This window comes from Haliotis cracherodii, unplaced genomic scaffold, assembly GCF_022045235.1.
Source record: "Haliotis cracherodii isolate W230 unplaced genomic scaffold, xgHalCrac1.p SCAF_2, whole genome shotgun sequence".
In the NCBI taxonomy this organism is placed as follows: Eukaryota; Metazoa; Mollusca; class Gastropoda; order Lepetellida; family Haliotidae; genus Haliotis; species Haliotis cracherodii.
This window is the reverse complement of record NW_027266275.1, coordinates 62,000,283-62,013,995: the sequence shown is the minus strand read 5'-3', so window position 1 is coordinate 62,013,995 and position 13,713 is coordinate 62,000,283. Positions and strand designations below refer to the sequence as shown.

Sequence of the window (13,713 nt, the reverse complement as noted above, 5' to 3'; positions counted from 1 at the left end):
TTCCCATGTTTATATGAAATGAAAACATTTTTAAGCGCCTATTTCATCATCATTAACAAGGGGAATTAGCTACACCACACAAGCATGGGTATGGTGCAAGCAAACCAAGGATCATAATCAAGATCCATGTGGGATTCAAACCCATGATTGGTGAAATCCTGATATGGTTAAGTGAGTGAGTGAGTGAGTTGGGTTTAACACCGCATTTTAGCAGTATTCCAGTTATATCGCGGTGTGTCAGCTTTATGTGGGAGGAAGGCCCGAAGTGATATAGGTCTCAGACGTTTACCACTTCGGTGAAACCCACGAGCACAGGTATGGTGCTGACAAACCTAGAAACATAATCGGGGCGAACTGAGATTCGAACCCACAATCATAGGTTTCTGCCCAAGGGACGCAACTCTGCACGTCGAATTGCGGCACCTTAGACGTCTGGACCACCCGTGCCCCCTGGTATGGTTAAGAGACACAACAGTTACGACTGAACTGTCTACTGGGAGATAGATGCTACCAAGCTTTTCTCAAGCTTGTTCATGAGTGGTTTCATAAGAAAATAAAGACCCCAAAATACAGATTCGCATCAGTAGGTATTTTCAATGAATCTGTCCCAAGACACGGAAACAATGGCCGCACAATTTTCAAGAGATTTATTTTGAATAATGAAACGATGCCACACAATGCCACACAATCAACCATGGCAACAAGTGAACCGTGGCATGCTTAACTCCATCCTGTACCATACCGTGTCACAGCAGGGAGGTAATCCATACATCACCATCTTCCCACATGCATTATAGAACACAGCTGAGCATGGCAGGCAAAATAATAAGACAAATATTTTTTTATACATAGTTGTTTTTTCCCCGCTGTTGTATATTGGTCATGTCAATCTCTAATTGTCCAATTAGGATGAACTTTGTATTTTTTCCTCTATGCATTCACTCGGAGGATATTTCTTGTAAGCATTCTCTGATTCCTATTGTTATTTTGAATTAACAAACAAATAATTAAACAATTAAACAATTAAATAAACAATTTAAATTACGATATAAAAAGCACTGATTTCTTGTCATCAAATATAATTTTATATTTTCTTTTTCAGTTTTTACAAATTACAATGCAAATAATAGTGATGATCTGTCAATATATGTAAACAAAATAAATATAATTAAATTATTTATAATTAATATTCATAAAGATGATTAAACAGAGGCTCTCTAATGAGTAGAATGTTTTAACATGTTCTACACAGCCCTCAACACACTACATTGTTTTGGTTCAACGTCAATATTGATCTATAGTATAATCCAGTTTGGATGTTCTAGAATAATGTGGTCATATATAATTAAGTGTATGTCAATCAAGCATACATATTAATATTTATTACAAATCATTGAAACGTACACACACACGACAGTCGATATACTGATTTGACCTAATTCATGTCCACCTGCTCAGCGAAAGTAAACCTGCTTGACCAGTGGACAGGCTCACACAATTCATACAGAATCTAATCCCTCTATTATGAGGGGATCGTTTACTCTTTATACCACACTATTCACTCAAGACAGGAGTTATCTCCCTTTCCTTGAAGAACTCCCTGGAGTATGATGATCTCCACTATACTTCCTGCTTGTGTTGTTTGTTAATTCATGACACAACATTTGATCCTTGCCCAAAATAAAGATACACGTTGCATGGTGGGAACCCTTTAGAAGCGCCATCAAGCATAAACAGTTCAGGTATATCCGTGATCATTCTTGTATGTTCCTGTGTACTGGAGTGATATGACCTATATACCATCTGTTAGTCTTTGTCTGGGTGATAATAAAACTCCAAATACCCTAATCCTTTAATTGCATAACGTCTTACATCTCAAGCCCGGGAAAGTAAACCTGGCCCCCACGCACCCTCAAATCTCATCACATTGCCTCTCGCCACTCAGACATTCCACAGCAGTTCATAGCCTTCCACTCGCTATTCCCAACACACACCAGGGATCCCTTCATTAAGTCATCTCCACAACCATCAGTGTGTATCATCTTATCTAACTCTTGAGGTAGGATAGCTGGATCTTTATCGACTGCCTCCACACTAGTTGCCTATCTATGTGAACTTTTCAAGTCCTATCTGACGAACACACCACCCATCTCTCAAACTTACCATCCATCTCCCAAACACACCATCCATCTTTCAAACACACCACCCATCTCCCAAACACACCACCCATCTCCCAAACAGACCACCCATCTCCCAAACACACCATCCATCTCCCAAACAGACCACCCATCTCCCAAACACACCACCCTTCTCCCAAACACACCACCCATCTTCCAAACACACCACCCATCTCCCAAACACACAATCCATCTCCCAAACACACCACCCATCTCCCAAACAGACCACCCATCTCCCAAACACACCACCCATCTCCCAAACACACCACCCATCTCCCAAACAGACCACCCATCTCCCAAACACACCACCCATCTCCAAAACAGACCACCCATCTCCCAAACACACTACCCATCTCCAAAACAGACCACCCATCTCCCAAACAGACCATCCATCTCCCAAACACACCACCCATCCCCAAAACAGACCACCCATCTCCCAAACACACCACCCATCTCCCAAACAGACCACCCATCTCCCAAACACACCACCCATCTCCAAAACACACCACCCATCTCCCAAACATACCACCCATCTCCCAAACAGACCATCCATCTCCCAAACACACCATCCATCTCCCAAACAGACCACCCATCTCCAAAACACACCACCCATCTCCCAAACATACCACCCATCTCCCAAACAGACCACCCGTCTCCCAAACACACCACCCATCTCCCAAACACACCACCCATCTCCCAAACACACCACCCATCTCCCTTACCCTATAATACTAATGGATCCAGAGTTTGGATTCAGGGCAGTTTTTCATTAAGGGTCAACCTGTGCACCCCAATCCCCCAGTTCCCATTTTTCAAAATCCTAGTATAAAGTAGTCTAACAATGTGCCCATTCATGCTCCCTTAACAGACCCCCACCCTTCCACCACCCCACCCCTGGGGGAAAGGTTTCACCACAGGGCATATAACCATGCATGACATTGTTAGGGCAACACCAGGTTGAAGCTATCCATGTTTCTCTCTAACTTTCAAGGCTATAAAATCTTCATGTTAATGTTTTTCACCCCTGAATGCATTAGCTAACAAAATAGGGTTAACATCCCGGACATCCCTGGAGGGAAGCCTCCATCCATCCCAGATACAAACAAGGTCACATGCATGTAACTACCTCATGCTTGAGGGTATGACACAATTTACGTTATTTTGAATTTTTTTCAGATTTCAAGCAAACTGGCTCAACAAGTCTTCCCAGATCAGGAAGAGCATAGTGTAATGCAAAACTATAAGGAGAGGTGAGGTGAATGGGTTTAACGTCGCATCCAAGATTATTGCACTTCTTATACAGCTATGTGCATGCCATGTGTGTGTGTGGCTGCTTGTTCTAGTCCTGACTGATGCCGATTTATAGTGCTAGCCCACTGAGATACCATGCCGCAGTTTAACATGAATACCCCACTCAGACACAGTATACTGACTCCGAGTCGACCAGTCTTTGTTTTAGCCCCTTAATGCCGAGCGCACAGGGTGAAAGAAGAGGTAGAGTTTCAGAAATGTAAGGCAACGACACAAAACACCCATCTGTTGATTACATGGTCATGTAAATATTAATTAACTGTTTAAATTAAGATAAAAAGTTAGTAAACTTTAAGTGCTAAAGAAAGACAAGAAACCCAAATATTTGTAGCCATGACATGAAAAATAGTTTGAGCTTCTCAAGCTATGGGAAAACATGTTATCAGGAGTTGATGTTTGCAGTGAAATGTCAGCCTTTATAATTTCTCCCAACAACCCACATAGCAGTTAGCCAGCCTCTCTCTGGCACCAATGTTGCCAGGGTGTAGCCGGGGCGGCGTGTTGACACACCTCTCCTGTGTTGTGTTCTCTCCAACATCTGTTGTTCTCAACATGCACAGTTGGGAACCAAGACCCATAAGCTGATTAGCACCCGTTTGAATTTCACCAGTTTATTTCAATCATATTGTCTGACACACCATGAATACCCAGAGCTGTAACGTGAGACTTCTTAGGGGAATAGGGTGTGGAACTTTACTCAGTCTAACTCATCTTCACTGACTCCACTTCATGCATTTAATAGTTTATACATTTTATCAAGCGGGTTAATATGGGGAAACTGAACTTCTTTTTTCAGTTTGGCATTATGTTGTTTGGATTGTAGTTTTGGATTGGCTAATTCTATTTAAAGAGCATGCTATAGATAACAGCGAAAGAATCTACATCGAAATATTGCTAAATGCAATAATCCATAAGGTGCGTTGTGGTGAAATTGGGTTTAACGTCGCGTCCAAGATTATTGCACTTATATAGCGACATGCATGCACGTATGTGTGGCTGCTTGTACTAGTCCGGACTGATGCCGTTTCATAATGCTAGCTTACTGATTTACCATGCCGCACAGTAAACTGACTCCGAGTCGACCAGTCCTTGTTTTAGCCCCTTAATGCCAAGCGCCAGACGGGGTAACAACAAGTACCATCTTTTATGTCTTTTGGTATGACGCAACCGGGGATCGAACCCCAGACCTTCCGCTCTCTGGGCGGACACTCTACCACGAGACTACAGAGGTGGTCCAATAATCCATCAAAATGTACATGAGCTTATTCATTGAATGATTTGCCTCTTCAAATGAATATGTTTGACAACTACCAAATCATGTTCTCCGACAACTCTGACAACTTGAAGCTGTGGACACAAACACACACAGGAAAGGAGTGAGGTTTTCTCATGCACAGGCTTGGGTAGCAAGATACTATTACTAGCACAAATAATTATGGATAGTTGACAGTGCAGTGGACATCTGCTGAAACTCTGAATGTTTCTATAGTTTGACAACAGCTGCAATATAGGATTTCAGGCAATGGTGTAATAGAGGTTTTGTATTCATAGGAATAAAATATGTTTGATGTGGGTCTTGGCATGTTATGTGAGTATTGTCTGTGACTACGGATCGCCTTACCTGATGACAATAACCTGGTTCTCACTGTCCTTGATCATCTTACAGTAGGACGTGCTGCCAACAGCAAACAGGTGCCTGAAACATTGTGCATATGTACTCAATATCACGCATTTCAGATAGTCCAAAATCTTAGTCAATGGGTTTATATATCATGGATTTATCTAGACCTGATATTCTTCCCCAAGTCTACAGCAATTGTGAGAAAAAAGTCCTAAATTGGAATTAAATATTTCCCAGTTCCTGCTGTTATAGTTCTAACTAATGTTATGGCCTTAGGGGACTTGTATTTCACAGATAACAGGACCAATAAAGTGGAAGAGGCCTTAATGCTTAGTTTAATGTTATTGCTTCAAATACATTGTTAAAATTCAATATTAAAATACCTCTGAATTTAGGAAATAAGAACTTGAACAAATTATATGACTTTTCCCAATCTGACTGCACTGAAATCTTTGATAAATTCCTGATCGGTAATATTCTATGACACCCTGCAGATCACAACCTGACTTGATCGTGATAGCATAGGTCTCAGTTGAGGTGGTCATGACACACTGATCATAACTCTGATCATAACTCATTAACACAGTCCATCCTGAGCAGCCATTGTGGCCTTCTGATCCACACTTTTATATCACTGCCCGTGAAGATCCGGGGTAGAATAGGTCTTCAGCAACCCATGCTTGCCGTAAAAGGTGACTATGCCTGTCGTAAGAGGCAACTAACGGGGTGGTGAGGCTTGCTGACTTGGTTGATGCATGTCTTGTATCCCAATTGCATGGTTTGATGCTCATAATGTCAATCACTGGATTGTCTGGTCCAGACTTGATTATTTACTGACTGCCGTCACATAGCTGGATATTGCTGAGTGTGGTGTTAAACAACAAACAAACAAACAAACAAATATCAAGCTGGAGGCACAATGAATTACCTGATCCCAGATTCCAAGGGAATTTAAACATTGTGAACATATTGTGATTGTAGTGAATCAACCAATCAAACTTTACAAAAGTTAAATTCAGTCAATGGTATTTTCTTATTAATTATATTCTTACACAACCATTAAGCTACAAATTAAGGTAAAGTTGTATAAGTTTCAAATAATTGACCAAGAAACAAAAACAAATATATTTTTTTATGATTAAACGTCTTAATGTATTTGTTGTAAGATGTCAGTCTGACACGTCAATACATGGCACATGTATCAACGGGGTCTTAGAAAGTTTTCTTTCAGGGAGTTTTTTAACTAAAGTATACAGCAAAAGAAAGCAAAGAGTCTGACATAATATTTCCCTCCCAACTAGGTCTAAGCTTTTGGGAAGAAATCTATAGACTGCCTGCAACTTTAATTTGATTTAACCCTTGACTCAGCGTGGTCAAAGAGAGGCGTCCCGAGCTCACATGAAAGGGAGGACAGAAAGATGGCCGAGGGAGGTAAAAACTGAACTTGCTAATGGCGTATTTGCTACATGTCTCTCCGTAATCTCACGGACAACATCAGCAAGTGAGAGGACGGATTGTTAGGCTAAACTTGCCCCATCCATGCAAACAAACATAACCAACTTCACTTGAACTTGTTTGTAAGTGTAAATTTGTTCAACATTTGGAAGTGTAAACTGGTTTCAATGCCTCCTTGTGGCACGCGTGTTATTTAGCAATGTTCGCACAACACAGTTAATCCCCCAGCGTTTGTCGCTCATCAACAGTTACTGTTTCAGTGTGGCTGGTCTAGTCCAGCATTGTTGCAGTATTTCCCAACATGTCTCTACCACTGATGTCCCTCGTCTTACACATTACACAAATTCTCCAGCAAACATTAAGAGGCAATGACATTTTTTATGGAATTTAAAAAGTTGAAGATTTGACGTTCTCCGTTTTCTTTGACGAAATGGTGACGAGTTCTCACTGTCTACACTAAACCAACTATCATTGGCTTTGCTACCGAGGTACTGTAGCTCCATTGTTGCCTGTTTCAAAAAAAATCTTTGGTGCAGCCAAACCATTTTTCTTCATGGGCTTCATGTATCCTAGTTTTAGAGTGAGTGAGTGACTATGCTGTTTTATGCTGTTTTTAGCAATATTCCTGCAATAGCATGCAGGGGACAGCCAATATCGGCACAGATTGTGCCCATGTTGGGAATCCAAACCAGTCATTTGGCATGATGAGCGACCACTTTAACCCCACCCCCAACAGTGTTAGACATTAAGAGGGTCCTGGACTCTTTCAGATCTTGGTATGATAGTATTTGAATGTAGGAACTTCCTTGATAGATAGATTTTAGATCAGAAATATATATGCCTGTTCATTCTCAATTCGGATACTGTATCCACTACATAATAGGCACAATACAAAATAATGAGGTCTATAACAATCTTTATGATGCAAAGCCAATGACAGTTTATTATCTGTTAGACTTATGGGAACACTACTAGGAAATAAAACTGCTATAAAGCCTAGGGTAGGGGTCCAATGTGACAGGCACTTGATTCATGACCAACATTCTCCGCCAGTCAATGTGTCTCACACTCTCTTAAATGATATATCATCTATACATATTATATTATATTATATTATATTATATTATATTATATTATATTATATTATATTATATTATATTATATTATATCACAGATGATATGATATGATATGATATGATATGATATGATATGATATGATATGATATGATATGATATGATATATGTTTGATATGATATTAATAATATATACAGAGCTATTTCCACTCAATGCATGTTCATCATGCATAGAATTATCAGCCTATTCAACAGATGAGTGCTCAAACAGTATCCACTCTCAACTCCCTGAGGAGTATCCAGAGAAGTGTAACTGGTGTTTGATATTGACAGCCTGTGTCACTTGGGTGTGACATCAAACCAGGCCAACATGGTCAAAAATGGACTATACTCAGTGGGTCCCTATTCTCATGTCCTTTTACCAGCTTGAGGACTTAAGACCCTGTCGTGCTGCGATATGTGAAGGGGATACTGACGCCAGACTTGGTATGTTGTCTCATATCTCATGGCAGGGTGTAATTCAGGATCATTGATAGTATGTTACCATGGTTATTGTAGTAAAGTTTATACTCACGGTGGGAGGGCTCCGAGAGCTTGTCCTTCGTACTTCTTGACCATGTCCAAGCCGTAGATGCTGAACATCCGGTAAGGGTTGACCGCGACCAGGATACTCCCCACATAGGTCTGAAACACAACATGGAGTCATTGAGTCAGCGAGTGAGGGAGGGACAGAGGGGCTTTTACCCCTAGCTACCTCTGATACATTTTACTCCTTGCATAATGGATGTCTAAAGTCTCCAAAGACATTTAAACATCTACAACCCTACCAATTCAAGCCTTTAGGATGTATGCCGGTATGATTTTGTTACCACTGCACAACTTGAACTGTTGTGTATGGAATGTTCTAATGACATAATGTAAGTTCGCCTATCATTAGGTGAGTAAGCGAGTATGGTTTTACTTTTAGCAATATTCCAGCAATATCACGGCGGGGGCCACCAGAAATGGGCTTCACACATTGTACACATGTCGGGTATCAAACCCAGGTCTTCGGCGTGATGAGCGAATGCTTTAACCACTAGGCTACCCGACTGCCCCTGTCTTTCATTGATATGAAGTGGTAACATTTTATAGAAAGCAACTTCTTTTATTCTTCGTCACAACGTTTCAGAGCTACCTCTTGCTCCTTCATCAGATAAATAACACACAGGTATTGTTTGTTTTGAATCTTACAGCATTTGAGGCACAATTTGTTTGGTTTTAACTATTTTTTTTCACTTTTTTACTCTTTAAGGTTAGATGGATCCATAAACTATTTCTTCAAAAATCACTTCCTGATCAGACAAAAGTGTCTATATAAGGAAGGTTTAACATCTGTATAGGACTGTCCAGGCCCCTCAATGAGCAATACACAGCAGTGATGTGGAGAACTAACAGTGGCTGACATATTCACATCTTTCTGAGAGAGAAATGCTGTGGCACTATTTGTCCATCATGAGGAGAGACAAATACCGATAACTACAATGTTTGTCGGATAACACCAAGATAACAGCAGCTGCAGTCCCTATTTTCCACACTAGCTGGAGAAAACAAAGATCCCAATGAGTGGACATCATGAGTTGACAAAACAAATGCAAATGTGATGGTAGCATCATTGAAAGACATCAACAGTACTCTTGAACTGACAATCATACGCTACTTTGTCTGGGAGGGAATATTACAAGATAACTTGCTTATGAAGAAAGTTTCAAAAGATACCAACATCTGTGCTAAACTAGAGATGATGTGAGGTGAGGTGAGGTGAAATGGGGTTTAACGTCCCGTCCATGTTTATTGCACTTATATAGCGACGTGCATTCACACTAGTGTGGATGTGTGGCTGCCTGTACTAGTCCGGACTGATGCCGATTTATAGTTTATTAATCTAGCCCACTGAGATACCATGCCACATTTTAACATGACTACCCCACTCAGATATACTGACTCCGAGCCACCTAGCCCTTGTTTTAGCCCCATAATGCCAAGCGCCACACAGGTTAACAACAAGTACCCACTCTAAATGTCTTTTGGTACGACTCATCAGGAGATCGAACCCGACACCTTCCACTCTCTGGGCGGATGCTCTACCGCTAGACCACAATGGCAGTCACTATACTAGAGGGGTATGCTGCACTAAGGTTGCTCTTTGTGAGGGTGAATGTTTGCTTTGTGCAGCATCCAAAGTTTGGAGCTATTCACATCTTTGAGAAAAGGACCTAACATTTATATAAGGACATACTCTTTAATAGGGCTGAAACGGGTAACTTGGGTAACTCGGTAACTTGGTAACTCGTGTTTGGTGCATCCCGAGTAGGACCTGGGTACCCACACAACTACCCGGACCCATTGTTAGCCACATGATATATTGTTTAATGACAATATAAACACTTACGCTATAAATTGCTAATGTTCGTATTTCTTTCAGATTATGTACGCATTCCTTCTGACTTTTTAAGTTCGAGTAAAAATAAAGCTTCAGTCAACTTACGAGTATGCATGATCAGATTGGTTTATGTGTATTTAATTAGTTTTTGCCAGGGCTCCAATAAATCAATTCCCAATCAGACATTTTGTACCCAACTCTTGAGACCTACAGATGGTGTCAGGGTAGAGTCGGGTCATAGGTGGTTGAGTACCCGGAGCCACCCTGACTATTCAAGCAGAATCTTTCATCTCATATTTCATGTTAAAATCCTATATTTATTATTCCAATTTACAGAATGTGACTAAAATGACTGTATCCGATAATGTACCATGGGCTAGTGGCCTACATCTGTACTGAATAACGAATAAAAACTTGAAGGCATCATGAAGCGGCATTATTCCCATGGCGTGAAATCCTGGATTGCTCCCCAGCCTGTATGTACAGAGCACAGAGGTATTCAGGTGCTATAACTCCTGTGAGGGGATTATGACCCATAATTCCCTAGGAGTGTTATCTTTAATCCATAACATCAACATCATCTGATCTCAATAACATCAACACCATGGGATCTACAGCACTGAAGTAATTCTCAGGTACATTCCAGGAAATTAAACACTGCCCTTTTATTATCCTCCTAAACAGCCTGATACGCTAATTGAAATACCATGTAGCATTTACAGACAATTATCCAGGCCCACTATAAACAATAGGACTCCAGCAGACAATGATTAAGTCAATATCTCCAGCAGGGGCAGGTGACCCCTTCACATTGTGTATACAGTGAGATGCTGATCCCACTTGGAGGATGCTCCACCCACTGGACGATGACGTGGAGGTCGGAGCAGGTAACACAAACACAGATCTGGATTACGTCCAAGAGGAATTGTAAATAAATAATCAATTATGTTTCGCAGTTGATTGAGCACACTGCCACTTGGTGGGCATGCATTATGAAGCGATGTTGTTTTATGCCAGAGTCAGTAATATTCAATGATCTGTAAATGGTGAAGTGAAGTCAACGATGAAGCTTGGGACAGATTAACCAAAGCCATGGCCACACCACCAAATCTTAAAATCATTTATTAAAACGTCAACCTATTCTGCTGTGAAATCCAATGCAGGATACTGGGGACCTATTCTGTTCTGGCATCCCATGCAGGATGGTGTACTGGGGAACTATTCTGTTCTGGAATCCCATGCAGGATGGTGTACTGGGGACCTATTCTGTTCTGGAATCCCACGCAGGATGGTGTACTTGGGACCTATTCTGTTCTGGAATCCCATGCAGGATGGTGTACTGGGGACCTATTCTGTTCTGGAATCCCACGCAGGATGGTGTACTTGGGACCTATTCTGTTCTGGCATCCCATGCAGGATGGTGTACTGGGGACCTATTCTGTTCTGGAATCCCACGCAGGATGGTGTACTTGGGACCTATTCTGTTCTGGAATCCCACGCAGGATGGTGTACTGGGGACCTATTCTGTTCTGGAATCTCATGCAGGATGGTGTACTGGGGACCTATTCTGTTCTGGAATCTCATGCAGGATGGTGTACTTGGGACCTATTCTGTTCTGGAATCTCATGCGGGATGGTGTACTGGGGACCTATTCTGTTCTGGAATCTCATGCAGGATGGTGTACTGGGGACCTATTCTGTTCTGGAATCTCATGCAGGATGGTACATGGAACCCTTGTGTCTGGCCTGACTCGGTGAACACCAGGTAGCTGTACTGCTGTTGATACAACAGACATATGCACCACCCCAGACAGTCAGTGTGTTGTACTTGACCCCATTACAATGTTCAACAGCTGTTTTACCAGGACAACTAGAGCAGGGACAGACTCTAATACTTCAGTTTGACAAACATTCAATTAAGGTCACAGCAAATCCTGGCAACGCAAAGTTGTACATTGGGTTTTTTCCCCATCTTTCCAGGCCTAAATAAGAACTTGATACCAATGTCATTTTGAAGCACTTACCCCCTGGTGAGATACACACATGTGAAGACAATTCCGACAAACCTTTCTGGCCCAACAAAACCATGTGCCAAGATAAGATCTCTTAAACTGCTGGTCTCTGGTAACTCTCCAGTCATCATATGCCACTGATATCAAACAATTTCTTTTGATAACACTATTCTTTTAACAATGTTCTCTCTCACCCTGTGAATGTAATGAGTGAGTGAGTGAGTGAGTGAGTGAGTATGGTTTAACGCCGCTTTTAGCAATATTCCAGCAATATCACGGCTGGGGACACCAGAAATGGGCTTCACACATTGTACCCATGTCGGGAATCGAACCCGTGTCTTTGGCATGACGAGCGAACGCTTTAACCACTAGGCTACCCGACCACCCCATGCATGTAGTGAAATAATATTTTTGATTATTTTGATAGACTTTGAAGTTTCTTTTTTTATCAGTTCCTGCCGTGAAGATCCAGGGTAGAATAGGTCTTCAGCAACCCATGCTTGCTGAAAAAAGGCTATTCTTGTCGTAAGAGGCAACTAACGGGATCGGGTGGTCAGGCTCACTGACTTGGTTGATGCACGTCATCGTATCCCAATTGTGTTGATCGATGCTTATGATGTCAATAACTGGATTGTCTAGTCCAGACTCAATTATTTACAGACTGCCATCACATAGCTGGAATATTGCTGAGAGTGGCTCTAAACAACAACAACAAAATAATAAGTGGAGATTTTGGGTGTTTGACCATGGGAGAAGATAAGTGTGTGTGTTCATGTTGGAGGTCCAATTTGACTGATTGTAACACAACTCACTACATATGATTGGTGGTCAACACCATCCTTACAACACAGCATTACATGGATTCTAACTTTTAGCCATGCAACCTCATAGCTTTGACGTCTAGTGTGAAAAATATTTACAGAAAATTATTTACATAAAGTTTGACCTTGTATAATGAGAACAACAACTATAACATCAGCCCAATCCACAATAACATGCATTATTCACTTGATTGTATGTACATATATATATATACACTCAATTAAGTCCTGTATTTCTTTGATGCCTCCATGTACTTGTTATCCTACAATGGCTACACATATAGCTGACAAGGCACTGAGACCAGTGCAAACATGTACCAGGTGACACTGCCGTCTCCAAAGATGTAATGAAAAATACATGACCAAATATCCCCGTGTCCGACCACCAAGGAGAGAATACAGGCCTTATGTTCAACAATCTGCATTCTAATGAGAATCGAAGACATGTCATAATTGTCTTCGAGAGGGCAATGCACTGTTTGTGACTCATGAACAGATGCACTTGTTTCAACTCGGAGTGCTGTGTCAAGGTTGTTCACTGGAGTCATCAAGTTCGAAATTGAATATGTAAATGTGACTATTGCACTAACTTCTTGACAACTTATATTCTTGTCTGACTGCACAGTGAACACACAGTGATGCACATGTTACATCATAACATCATGTTACATAGACACCTAGAGTTCTATTAACTTGTCATGACATGATTGTCCTTACAGCTGAACAAATAAGGATTGGGCATCTTCCCGACGTAAGGGAGTTAACTGACTGTATAAAAATCCAGTTTCTACCCTTGGTGATCTAGCCTGAAATTTTGTGGC

The 13,713-nt window shown here is 41.2% G+C and overlaps 1 protein-coding gene across 8 annotated transcripts in view; it reads right to left on the bottom strand.

The window, feature by feature from the left end:
- LOC139468327 (unconventional myosin-XV-like) overlaps positions 1–13,713 on the bottom strand; it is a 159,419-nt gene that overhangs the window by 80,924 nt on the left and 64,782 nt on the right. For all 8 annotated transcript variants that reach the window (XM_071250222.1, XM_071250219.1, XM_071250225.1 and 5 more), the window contains exons 5-6: positions 8,213–8,322; positions 5,110–5,184 (exon numbers count right to left, since the gene is read on the bottom strand). In XM_071250222.1, coding sequence (XP_071106323.1) covers positions 5,110–5,184; positions 8,213–8,322 — 185 coding nt within the window. The remainder of the gene's footprint in view (positions 1–5,109; positions 5,185–8,212; positions 8,323–13,713) is intronic.